The following is a 13,657-nucleotide window of genomic DNA, read 5'->3' as shown; positions in this document are numbered from 1 at the left end:
GATAACTCTAATCTGGTCAGAAAGTGTTTCTGTCCTAACCCTCCTGTTTTCAGAGGTTGGTAGACTCAGGCAGGATTCAGAATGGGGGCCAGCCTTCTTGCTGCAGATGGCTACCTACCCCCACAAGGGAGAAGACTTAAACTGCTGCCATGACCTGCCTTTTCCTGGCAGCAACCAGCTCTGCTGACTTTATCACATTTATTTGTTTTATTTGACAGACCTGCACGTGTTAAGGTGACAGGATGCATGTTTTATTTCAAACGTTTTCCACTAGAAGCAGCTCTGAAAAATGATGCTCCCAAAAATCTCATACTGAAATCATTAGAGCTACAATAAAATAAAGATATTTTGAAGCTTGTTGGCACACAGAGCGGCAGAGGAGATGCAGCTTCGGTGGAGCAGCACCTGTGCTGGCCCCCTGTGCCGAAGGCAGGGGGAATCACTGAAGGCGGCCCCCTCCCCAGCCAGACCAAAATGTGTGGAGGGCCACAAGTGGCTCACACCTAGTCTAAGGTTCTCCCTGGACACCCGCCCCCCCCCCACCTGACTCTGGAGCCTGAGATCACTTTAGCTACTGTAGGCTGCAGTCTTTGCACTTGATGGTGGTAAAGAAAACTCTAGGAAAGAATTACACAGCTGGAAAACTTTCAGTCTCCAACCCTTAAGAATCTGTTTTTTGCTTTTAATCAGACACAGAAGCAAAAGAGCACCTCCCCCCCCCCAATCAACTCCTCCTGCTGCCAATATTAAATATTTATGGCAGCCTTCCCCAATGCCTTGCCCTCCAGATATATTGAACTACAGTGCCCATCACCTGCAGCATCAGCCACGCTGGCTGGGGATGGTGACAGGTGTAGTGCAACAGATGGGAGGGGTACCTGGTTGGAGAAGGCTGCCTTTCATGTAAGGACAAAAGTATCCGAGAACAGAAGCCTAGCCTAGGAGCGCTTGCCTAGGCAGCGGAAGAGCTGTGCCTTCCTCTGCAGAACCTTTGCTCCCGAACCACACACTGTCCTTTTCAACAGGAAGGGCCTCTGCCTGGACAACTACTGATACTTTCTCCCTGCCCACCCCTTCTGTCCTCCAGGGAAGCTAACAGGGATGAGTGAAATCACAGAGAAGCTGACTCTGCCGGACAAATGCCAGAGTGACCATGTGATTGTGCAACAAGTAACCACTGCGGCTAACGTTAGCCGTGTGCCCTGTGGCTCAGACAAGGAATACCGGTGAGGAAACGGCCACTGTTTGCCATTGTCAGGTCTCCTCCTCCTGAGTCCTGCTCTACTTGCTCATCTCACTGGCTTGTCCTTCTTTAGGGGCACATGTTCTCTAGCACGTATTTCACCTCTGTTGCATACAGCTCGAACCTGCAGCTTTGGGCTCTGTTAGAGCAAAGGGAATGGAGCCTGCACATCTACAACCAAATTTTGTTTGCCCAATCGGAAGGCCATCCCAAAACTGCTGTTGGGCTCAGTAGGGTGTGGGACCAAACAAAGGGTGGGTTTGGGAAGAATGGGGGATACTACCCCACTTTTCATGGGTCTAAGCATTCCAGTAAGAATGCAAGCATGCTAATGGGGCTGGCAGATTTTCGGTGTTGCATGATATCTGAAGTATGTCACGGGGTTGGATTAGGTTAAAGAGTTTTGTGTGGACTGCACTGCCCTTTCCAGAAGTTTCAAAGATGGCATCCCAGTTCCTCCTCGCAATGCTGTAAGGTCAGACCAAGAGAAGGACTTAGCCTGAGATCATCTCACCGGCTTTGTGGCTGAGAAGGGAGTTCAGCTTGGGACCCCTGCCAGCCCTGGTCCCACACTTTAGCTATGGCATTGTTGTGCCTGCATGCCCTGCTTTTGGTGCCCACCACTCCTTGGTCCCCCCCCCCAGGGTTTTATTTTATTTTGTAAGATTTTTACTGCTCTTTCTTTGGGAGGATGCTAGCATATTACAAAGCGAACTTCTTGCCCCCAGCGCCATCTTTATTTTGGTTCACAAGGCTATTGCTTTGCTTTGCTTTGCTTTGGAGCTCAGGCGCCAGCTTTACCTTGTACTTAGGCTTGGGGAGAGGTCCCTTTTCTTTGAGCTTCCCAGTTTGCCCTTCTGGAAAATGAGTGCTTTTTGATGAGCTAGCCCTTCTGTGAATGGGCATGTGTAGCCCCGTGAAAGCCATTTTGTGAGAGTACCCACAACACTCACAATTCCAAATGTGCCCACTTACGCCAAAAGGCTGGGGGTGCTCCCCTACTCTCTGCACCACAGTAGTGTCTGCAGTCTCATCTTCTTTTGTCGGGCTGTTCCCTCCGCACAGGTTTGCTGCTAAGACAGTTAGCAGCGGAAGTCTCATCCTCATCACACTGGAGAAGAAGTCTGGCAATTCGGCACAGCTGACCATCAACAGTGAGAAGATGCTGATCGGCACCATGCTGGTGAAGGACATAATCCAGGCCTTGACACAGTGACCAGATGGCTTCTCTGACTCTTGTCGCACCCATGTTGGACATCCATCCCTCTTTCGTGACTCAGCCACCTGTCTCCCTGCACCTCGCTTATTTGATTGTGTCTCCTTGTCCCTACATACAAGTGCGGATTGTGTCTGAGGTTGTGAGGCAGACAGGAAACCATTCACAGTCAAAAATGAGGCGTGGTTTCTCACATAAATCAAAGATGTTAGTGCAGCTAACTGAGAGCAGGGGTATTCCAGCCTAGATGGCCTTCACATGTTTTGGCCTGTAATTCCCAGCAGCTCCGGCCCTCATGGACGATGATGAGGGATTGTGGGAGTGGGGTCTAAATATCCACAGGGCCCCATGTGGCCTAATCCTAAAATAGAGGGTGTTTGAGGTACTGAAAATACCTGTGTGACTGTGCTACTCTTGTTGTGCAGTGGGTTCCCCTTCGTCTTTCTCTTCTGTGACTCTATTTATTATGGACAGAGACCATTCAATAAAATTCTTCCTGGAATTAGCTTCTTCCTTTTCCTGGTTCTTCTGTAAATTCTAGAGCAAACTCTCTCTTGTCCCTTCTTACACCACCACTAATACCGTCTCAAGCAACATAGTATGAACGCTGAAACGCCTGCTTAAATTGACGCTTGGCTGCCGTGTCCTTTGTTTTAAAGTTGCGTGTGCATTGAATGTATGTGCTCGTGTGTGTTTGTGTCTATGTGCATATATGTCTGTATTTATACACATGCACACAAGCATAGATACACATACATGTAATTATAATGCTGAAATTTATGCAGGCTTATCTACCCAGATTTACATGTTGGCATGTCCTATGTCTCCTCTACCCCCAGAAATGATGAGTGTTTTCTCCATCTGCAAAAAAAATCCCAAGATGGAACTCCAAGTCTTCTACTTCCTGTTCCTTCAGGAGAACAAACAGCACTTAGGAACTTGGCACTGCTGCTGGTAGATCTATATTTCTCCTCTTTCCAATTCCTGCTCATTTTCCATGTTTGGTCTCTGGACGGCCAAGTCTTCTAGTAATTCTTGCCTCTCCAGACTCTTTTAATCTCCTTTGCCCAAGTATTTTCTGCCCCTCTCTCTGGGGGTCTGTTCTTTGAGCAGTTCCTTGTCTCAGCAAAACCAGATAAAATATAGACACTGATGCCTTTGGCCTGTGCCTGGGTGTGCTATCCATAGAAGACAATTGAGAAATTAGCATAGCTGTAATTTGGTAGCAAGATGCTGCCCTTCCTCCAAAAAGGTAATAGCAAAGACAGGATCTTACCCCTTTCTGTGTGCTAAACTTTTTAAAATTGGCTTGTACTCAATATAAGGGAACACTGCTTGGCAGTCTAGTCACAGATACAAAGAAATCTTGTATTTCTCTGTTTTCTGTAGGCTGCTTATGTCTCTTGAGGAAAACTGGGACAAATTATACAAAAGAAACCAGGAAGCCCTATTTCTAGACTATTTCTGGATCCTTACGGCTCTCTAGGCCTTCTCATAACTCACTAATCAAAAGGAATCCATGCTGCTGATTTCCTTTCCAAAGGGGACAGTTGCTGGACCAATATTTTTCTTAAAGCAAAAGGGGGGGGGGTGTTTTTTGGGTTTTTTTGTTTTTTTTTAGACAAGGGATGCCAAATCTCTTTCATCCCAAGGGCCAGAGATAAACAGGGTAGAGCCAAAAGTTCACAAAGAACATTTTAGTGTAAAGGTATTACTTCTAGTAACTAGGCCTTAGCTCACACTTCTAAAATGGAGGGTGGGGCGGGGGGGGGGGAGAACAGCACAAAAGCTGGGGATCCACAAAAACGCTGGAAGGCCAAGACTTCTACCCTATGGAAAATGTGATAAGAGAGCAGCTAAGATGAACTCTTCTCTGGAACATGTCCAGAAGAATTGTGGGAATTGTAGTCTATCTCATCTGGAGTTCAGGTTGGGGAAGACTAGACTAAACTAAACTAAACCCATTCTGGAAGCAAGCAGGATAATCTGTAAAATATAGGATTAAAAGATGAGGGAATATAGAGGCAAAAATGGTTAAGTGTTCCCGCCTGGCTTCTGACCATTGGTCTACCTTGCTTGGTGTTACCTTGGTGCTTCCAGGTTGCTGGACTACAAATCCCATTGTGCACAGCCAGGATGGCCTTCAGCCTGTTCTGCCTGAAAGCAGGCTTTCTAGAGTGTCAGACAAAAGTGTTCTCAGCTAGGGACTGATCCTGGGAATTTCTACATTCAAAGCATGCGCTCTGTCTCCTACCCGTGCATGCCAACTTCCAGGGTTTGTTTGCCCCAGAAGGCACTCGGCATTCTGTATCCTCATTGGACTCCTGAGTTGTTCCCTTTCCAGTCCCTGCCTCACTCCACTCCATTAGGGGAAAGGGAAAGTGGAGCTTCGTAGGCAGAGAAGACTGGATTTACTAGGCTTTTAATGAATTTTAGTACTCTGAGCCCTGTGGGCAGGGACAGGCAGGAGCAGCAGCAAGCAGCTGTGTCCCATGAGGCCTGCTTATGAGCTCCTCAGCTCCGCAAAACAGGACAAGCAATGATGCCAGGTTTGAAATCTGCTCTGTCATGCTGCAATGGTATAATTGACATTGAAGGCGTCTTCTCTGAGCCAAACCTTCGGGAGGAAAGTCAAGAGCTCTGGGGCCCTCTTCAACCCTTCCAGGTCTTGGAAGGGTAACAGACAGAGAAAGAAAAACACCGAAAACCAGCATGAGAGATTTGGATTCTGGAATCACAAGCTATACTTACTGGAAGATGGACTGCTCGCAAAGGATGAGTTGCAGATCTCATCTGGAGTACTGTGTCCCATTCTGGGCTCCACCATTTTTTAAAAATGCAGAAAAGCTAAACCAATTTCATCATGACTGTGTTCAAGGCCCTGCAGCACCTGCTTCTCTCATCCCAGTGGGGTTGGCCCAACAAATTACGGGTGCCTCCAAGCATGCAGGGCAATAAGGCAGAGTTTTCTGTTAGCATCTCCCGCAGGTAATTTCCGTTCCAAACATGAGCAGCCTTTGGATGCAGTGGTGTGACAAAGTCATGACTCACAGGGTGAAAGAAACCTGTTCAACAGGGGTAAGGTCATCCATCTGCAACCTTTCTCAGGTTTCTTATTTTCTCTGAATTTAGCTGCACTCCTCAAAGTGGCTGGGGGATAGTTGTGAAGTACCCCTGTTTATAATGCAGTCATTTTGCTATCACTCTTGAATGGATGCTCAAGACACATACGCATGACACTGCTTCCCGCATTAGTTGGACCCCTTGGGGGTTGGCCTGCAGGGGCTTTTGTGATGCGTGCCTCAGTCAGCATTTGTGGCTACATAGGTGGGAAGAAAGCTAAGCTGGATCAAGATGGCAAAGTCCAAACCACTCAACTCTGTGGGCTCTCAGATGCACCCCACCCCACCCCAAACATGAATTTCATACCTCCACAACATTAAATGGCAGCATGTTATGCTACTGAATTTGTACCAGGACTGCTGGGGCTGGATTAATAATTATGGAATTTGTAGTCAGGATACGGCAGGCATAATTTCCAGAGCAGAGGGCCTGCAGCAGGGCTTGGCCACACGGCATCCATGGGCCCCAGTGAGCTTTTGTTGGCCCCCACTGAGGCACCCTGTCTGTCCCACATGTTGAAAAATAATGTGTCTTACTGGCAGCTGGCATTATTTCAGAATGAAGTGAGGGTCTGTAGATACTCCTACCTTCTTTTCCCACAAATATCTCAGCCATATGTTGTGCTCAGAAGCCTCAGTAAGAAAGAGAAATGGCAGGTGATAGTGCACTGGTGTTTTCATTATCTCTTTCTACCATAAACCATTGTTTACTTCCACATAAAGGTGTTCAGAATCAGAGCAGTGGAAGAAAACTGCATTTCGGTATTTATGATTATATGTTAAGATGCAAGATTGCATATTTTCAAAATGAGAGACCCACTGGGTATTGGTCGGGGCAAATAAAATACATAAATAAATAGAATAAAAATATTTCCTTTTAAAAATCAGGGCTGGCAAGCAGAGTTTTGCTCGTTTTTGTTCTCATGTCATGAACAGAGAAACAGTTGAAAACCATGGAGTGGTAGTACAGGAAAGAAGAGACCTAATAATGGTGTACTGCACAATTGTGCTTATACTCCTGGCTATCTAAAGCTGCCCCTCCTGCCTCAGCAGACCATCATGTTGCTGCACCCTGAGCGCAACTGCTTGCACATTGCCAAGGGGTAAAACTTGCCTCAGCTGCCCTGCCCCTCAGAAATGCCAGCCTTGATCTCAGAAGTTACACGCATTAAACATTTAGGAAGATGTGATCATATGCAACTCCTACTCTAGATTCCTGGGGTTTTAGGCGACAACCGTGCTGCCTAATCCCTCTGTTATTTTGTGCAGAGTAATGCCCAACTATTAAGCTAGACTGAGTTGCAGTTATGTATGCTGGCAGCTGGAAGCACCCAGACTCAGGAAGAAACGATTCCCTGAGTGAGTGCCATTTACTTGGAAGAAGAAAGGTGTACAACCTGAGCGTTGCTTCATGTTGTCTTGGACATGAGGATGCCTTGTGCATAGGAAGAAACCCTGTCGGTGGGGCAGGGGGTTGCCTTGGCAAATCCCCCCCGCAGTTGGTCCTGTGAGTACATTCCCAAGAACATCACATGAAACATCTGATCAAGTGAGCGAACCACTCGGTGTTTTCAACCATTAGGCCATGAAACAGTGCCGGTCCATGGCAGGGGGCTGCATCCTGCTTGCCACAGACAGGCGCAGGGGCTGACTGTGCTCCACCGCCTTTTCCTCAGTTGGCCTCGCATTCGAGGGGTTGTGCTGGAGCCACCAGGGGGGCCAGGGAGGGGAGAGACGGCTCAGTGGGAGCTGTCTGGGGACCACTCTGCACCGATTTCAGTATGTTTTCTTTTGTTGGCATTTTTTGTTGCTCGGTTTCTGGTTGCTTTGGAGAATTTTCTTTTGTTACTGTGTTTGGAAACTAATATACAGAATGCTGTATTATATGTATGGTGCTTTTTGTTTCTGCCTCAGCGGTCCCCAAGAAGGTTTTCCTGTTTTTGTCGGTCCCCAGTTGTGGAAAGGTTGTTCTTCCCGCCCGGGCAGCTTAGGCTCCATATCTGGAGCAATAATGAGGCTACGGCATTCAGCGCATGAAATGTTTATAATTTAGTGACTGTGGAAAACACATAAGCAATTTCTCTACAACCCTTGTTTATGCTTTTGATTGATTTAATCTTGAAGTCTGCAGCATCTCCAGCAAAACAGTTTTCTTATCACTATGACCAAGGGCCAATGCAATAGACTGTGACTAAAAACTGCTAATTTGATTGAGATGTATAGGATAAAACAGCACAGTGATACTGCAAGATGCTAAAATGTTGGGTACCCATGGGGAAGCAGCCAGGTTCCCCCTGTATGCAGGTGTTTGAGATGGAAATTCTCAAACTGCACTCCACTGGGTGATAGTAAAAAGATATAATAAACGCAGTAATTGCCCGTTTGCTGCCCTATAATGATGATGTTCCAAAATCTGCCACCTGAGGCCAGCAATCTCACATCGCCTAATTATTTATGTGGTACAACCCAGATTATGGAATCCTTCCCCAGTTGGTTAAGAGGCCGGCCATCCACCCACTTTTAGGTACCAAATAGCATTTTATTTTTATTTGCCAAGATTTATGATGTGTGTTTGTAATTTATACCTGTTTTGTTGGCCACTGACCCTTTTTATCGAGGTGGGTATGCATGCATGGACAGATACATGTTTAGTGACAAGAGAATAGGCACGCTGGGGGTGTACAATCAAAGAAATATTTACAGTTTATTCAGACATACAGAAAATACATGGCACATGCAGGCAGTCCCCAAAGGTGCTACAAAGATGATGTCTATACAAGATGCTTTTATAACCTTTCAGTTGCATACAGTTTGGAGGAGAGGTGGGGGATAACTTGGCAGTTTTCTAATAGCACATTAGGATAAAACCATGGGGATTTAAGACAACACAAAAAGAACCTTTAGGAAAGGCAAACATTAGCATGTCTAAGCTGCACCTTGGAAACAAGACTTGCAACACAGATTCCTGATCAGATAGGAACAACACAAAGAGAAGGTCCTTCAGGACAGGTAAACTATTAGCATATCTAAGAATGTACCTCCAGAGGACAAGCGATTAGCATTTCTAAGGTGTATGTGGGGAACAAGATTTGCAATATGGATTCCCATCTTAGGTCTAAAGCGGTTCTTACAGTGTCAAGCTTCAGCAGACATATTATGGCAAAGCTTTTGCTCATTTTGTCCTGGCAGTAGGTAGATGATTCTTTAAAAAAATAAAAATTTGAAACTTTACAAATAAAACTAGCAGAATAGTGATATCTGAACGAGGTATTAATACTACCCAGATCAATTATTTTAAGATACGAAAGTGATTATTGCTAAATAATTTGAATCACCATTTTCCAGTTTTCTACAACTTCTTCATAGTTAGTGCTGGTCTTTGTATAAATCTAAACCTGTCAATTAAGGATTAAGTCCCACTGAGGTGGGTGCAGCTTACTCCTAGGTATGTGGGGACAGAATTGCCAGTTTTAGGTCAATCGTTTTCAACTGCGATCAACCAGGGATAAAATTTCGTTAACTTCAGTGAGGTTTACTTCTGAGTAGAGCGGCATAGGGTTGCATTGTTAGCCTGTAAGTTTCATGGCACTTAAAAGACTGCATCTATACACAGGTACCTGGAAGGAGGTGCCATTGAACCCAATGGGACATACTTCTAAGTAGACCTCCATTTGACTCAAAGGTCTCCTTACAGAACAGTAGAAACAAGAAAAACACGTCTTGCTTTCAGATTTGCAGTCAAAAAGTGAGGTGGGGGCAAACTTGCTCTAAGACGAGTTTGTTTTATTTTTGATGTAATTAATTGCAGCACCTGTGGTGCTGGTCTACCATGCAATTCAACTGCATGCCTACTCAGTAACAAACCGCATTGTTTTCATTGAGTCTTACTCCCTAGAAAGCGTATTTTAAAGCTTAAAATTTAAAAATGGTTGCAATGCGCAGCTACTCCCTTCTGGACTTTTATAAGACTGCATCCAGGCTTTCGTAATGGCAGCCACTGCGAATTATATTTTATGCAAACCGCCTGTCGCGAAGGAGCAGAAAAGGGAGCAGAAAAGGGGATCCAACCAAGTACACGTGTTGGCTCGTGCCGCATCGTCTCCTTCGCAGACATGCAATTTTATTTACTTCGGCAGGGTCTCAAGCAAACAGGCCGTGAGAGGCGCCGTCTCCACCGTTGTTCCCCAAGGCCGCGTCTGCGCTCCCGGGCGCACGTGCTGCAAGGAGCTCCCTTCCCCCCGCCTCCCCCCCCCCCCCCCGTTGAAGGGGGGGAGGGAAGCGGCTCGGTCTCTTAAGGGCCCTCCCAGGAGGGAAGGCTGGCAAAGCCTCGCACGCCCAGGGCAGCGCGAGCTCGGCGGCGCCGGTCTCGCCTTCGCCTTCGCCTCCTCCCGCGGCGCGCGCGCCTCCGCTCGTGCGCCGCCGGCTGCTTCGCTTTTAATTCCAGCCCCGGGTCGTCGCCTCGCGCGCCGGGGCCCCGCGAAAGGAGGGCCGGCGAGCGCCGCGTGCGGATGCGCAGGTATAAATCTCCCGCGCCCGGCGCTCGTGCGGGATTTCCGGAGCATTGCCTCGAAATGGCTTTTTCATCCCCGGTGAGTCGAGGCCGGGGAAGTGTGAACGGCGGCGCAAAGCGCGGGCTACGGGGGAGAGAGAGAGAGAGAGGAAAGAAACGGCGTTGACGCACGTGCGAAGAGCTCACCCGCCCTCGGCCGGGGAGGGGGCGGGGGGGTCCCTGGTGGTTTTGCAGTGCGAGGCGTTACCCGACGGACGCGGCCTTTGGGGAAGAGGGTTAGGTTGGCTTGGCTGCGGGTTGCTTTCTCACGTAGTTTCTCCTTTCCTAGTCGGAGGGAGGGGAGGAGGCTGGAGTTTGCCTCGATAAGGGATTTTAAGGATGGTGGGACGTTATATGGGCGACCTCAAGAGGTTGGACGTGAACCCGTGGGCCGGCTTTAGTGCCTCACGGGGTTCACGAGATCTTCCCCGACACGTGTACACACACACACATAATTCCCAGAAACGCAAGGAGAGGGCGCGTGCTCTCTCCTCGCCTTCCGACTTGCGGATTTCGCAGGAGGAGTGAGCACGGACTTAGCGCTTTGTTGAAAAGCAAAGTGACTCGACTCTCGAGCCCTTCCGCTTTGCAGATCACATTTCCATCCGCAATGTGGAGACTGTGTCCCTCCTTTCTTCGCATTTATTGCTAAAGATTGGCAAAGCGACACTCGTATATTCCCCCCAAACTCCTATGCACGCACTACTTTTTCTACTGCTTTTTTTTTTGTTAACGAACTCTTCACTCTTTTTTCTTTTGTTTTGCTTCTTTGCCTGTTAAAAAAAAAACAGCCAAAAAAATGGTAGTGGTTCTGTTCGCGTGACTCACTTGACCAAATACTAGTTGAAAGCCCTTTTAGACATCAGCTGTTACTTTTCAGTCGGTTATGAGGGTGTGGGCGGTTTCTCAAAAGGAATTCTACCTGGGTTCATCCTAGTTCCATCTTGTATTATGCGGGACAGGAGGAAATGCAGGAGTGGAAATAGCAATACATACAGTTTTAAAAGAGTAACTATTGGGGGAGGATAAGACCTGAAATACTAAACTTAGTACTTGCCTCCTGACTCCCGTTTGTCTCACTGGAACTTCTTACTGTTTAGTTTTTGTCAAGCAGCTCTTCATATCTCACTTTTATTAGGCAAATTAGGCTAGCCTCATCAAAAACTCAAAGCAGTTACTAGCTTGCAGTTTTCCATAGGCTAGTAAAAGAAAGGTGCAAGAGAGAGGTTGGAAAACCTTACTTTTCTTCCATTAGGTTTAGGGTTTCTTCCATTAGGATGCACTTGCTTGCCTTGATTTTTGAGGGCTACCAGGCCAAGGTTTATATTCAAGCTCGGAGATAAGTGGAGGGTGGAAGTTAGCTTTTGTAAACCTTGTATTAGGTTTACAAGAATGCAATACCTTAATTAAGCTATTGTAGTTGCATTATTTTTTCTGGTGTTCTGGTTATGTTGAAATTCTGTTGAGCTACCAAGCCTGAGAGTACATATATTAGGTGTGGAAGAGGTAGGAAGTCACTTGGTAGTAACTGGAATATTAATTCTAGTTTCTATAGCCCTGGAGAGAAGAAATTGGCACATTGCTCAGCTATGCTTTTTCACTGGAGTGTGAGATGGATTTGGTGAAATTGCATTCCTCTTTGTGAATATAAGGTCAAGCTAATTCTAGAAGAGACCTGTACCATTTTTGCTATCATTTTTCCTAACATATTTAGGCAAAGCTGCTCTGATTTATGGAACCGTACTGCTTAAGAACCAGAGGAAAAATGGTTTGAGAAATAAAATTTGCATCCATGCAAGTCGAGCACTGAGACCTCTGGGTGAGATACTGCCCTGGAATCTATGAGATGCTTTGAGTTACAGGTTGTGTGTAACAGAAAGCAGTTTTATTTAAAAAAATAATGCTCAGTTCTGGAAAAGAATCACACAACCTTTGGTGTCCAATCCAAACTTTAGGAACAAGCTTCAAATGTTTGGTTCCCTGGAGTGTACATTGTGTTGGCACCTGGATTTTTTTCCACTTGCCTTGAGAATAAGTCCTTATGCCCCAAGATTGTCTTTGTTAGGGAAGACACAAGATCAACCCTTTAAAAGTAAATGAACTGTGCATCTATATCAAGTGTGTACCTAATCATGGAGCACTCTTGTGTGCAGATTAGTGTATTTCAAGAACTGGATGGTTTCTAAGTTTTAAATCAAGTAGTTTTTTGTAGCATGGAAGAGTACTATTTTTAAATACTAAACTACTGGGATTTAAGAGTTTATAAGGAGTTGAAATATACTAGTCTTTAAAAGTGATGAGTTTTTTACAACTTCAAAATGTTTCTAATGAGAACTTGATCAAACTAAGTCCAACATGTTTTGAAAGTAAGACTGAACTGTGAAACTGTTCAAGCTGTGTTATCTAGGAATTTATTTTTCATAGATCCAACCTGCTGGCTCTATTAGTTGGAACAACAGCTGGTTTCATGGACAGTGAGGTTATGACACATACTTTATGGGAATAGGGATGGCTGTCCCAATAATGTTTGCTGTCCCACCTGCCTGGAATGTTCTGGTTGGACTAAGGACAAAATTGCTGACACCTGCCACAGATATTTTGCTGTTAGGAGTGATTACTCTTAATATCAAACACATGTTGCAGCAAAGGAACAAAAGGTACAATCCTACACATGTCTAGACAGAAAAATGCCTTTCAATTCACAAGGCATGTTGGGAGTTGTAGGGCTTCTGCCTAAACAAGTATAGGATTGCACCTTTAATGTATTTGAGACTTCTGAACAGCTTCTCTGAACAGATATGTTAGAGCTTTTCTTGTAAATAACACCTCACGTTCATAGTGTGCCTGGCATAACATTCTAGAATTGTTGACATTGAAACAAAATCATGGATTCAGTGGAGTTTGCTGATGATTTGTCATCTTGACAGTATTGCTGCAAAGCAGTTCAGCTTCTCCACTGCCAAGAAGATTTTAAAATGGTTTTTTTAGCAGCCGATCATATTGGAATGAAAATTATGTTAACCAGCTAATGAGACACCGTCTGCACTTGTAAGGAATGCTAAAGCTATGATTCTTGCTTGCTGTGCTACCTACTAGTACTGAAAACCTGTTTACTCTTGCTTTGCTGTTCCCTTTGTGCCAGCCAGCATGAAGTATGAGCGAATAGGCTGTCTGCATTGTATACCACTCTTTCACAGTAAGCCAGGAATCCTGGTTTGTGATTGTGTGAATGCATGCAGCTAATCTGCTGGATAGTTGGGCGGATTGGTGCTAAAAGTTATGAACTGGGATGTCAGAAGAGTAGGAAGAAAGGTTGTCGTGGGTCAGAATGCGGCTTGTTGGCTGCATGTGCCTTTAACTGGCTCATGAACTGCCTGTTACACATTTTGTTGCTTTCGCTAGCTGTTGAAGCAAGCTAGACTGTTCTTTGCACGTACTGTGATGTTAGAGATACTGTCATGCGTTGCTCTGGTAAGAAAGCCCTGCTCACTGATAACAAGCCAATAGCTGCAATGGGGTCTGTGTTG

General features: G+C 45.9%; 1 protein-coding gene across 5 annotated transcripts in view; it reads left to right on the top strand.

The window, feature by feature from the left end:
* The window catches only part of AP3B2 (adaptor related protein complex 3 subunit beta 2), a 45,009-nt gene extending 42,044 nt beyond the window's left edge, over nt 1-2,965 (top strand). For all 5 annotated transcript variants that reach the window (XM_044438752.1, XM_044438753.1, XM_044438754.1 and 2 more), the window contains 2 exons: nt 1,088-1,226; nt 2,309-2,965. In XM_044438752.1, coding sequence (XP_044294687.1) covers nt 1,088-1,226; nt 2,309-2,459 — 290 coding nt within the window. In that variant the 3' untranslated portion in view covers nt 2,460-2,965. The remainder of the gene's footprint in view (nt 1-1,087; nt 1,227-2,308) is intronic.
* Nucleotides 2,966-13,657: the final 10,692 nt, after the last annotated feature.

Source organism: Varanus komodoensis, unplaced genomic scaffold (genome assembly GCF_004798865.1).
Source record: "Varanus komodoensis strain SLA01 unplaced genomic scaffold, ASM479886v1 scaffold33, whole genome shotgun sequence".
Classification (NCBI taxonomy): domain Eukaryota; kingdom Metazoa; phylum Chordata; class Lepidosauria; order Squamata; family Varanidae; genus Varanus; species Varanus komodoensis.
The sequence above is the reverse complement of the archived record's forward strand: the minus strand, read 5'-3'. Positions and strand labels throughout refer to the sequence as shown.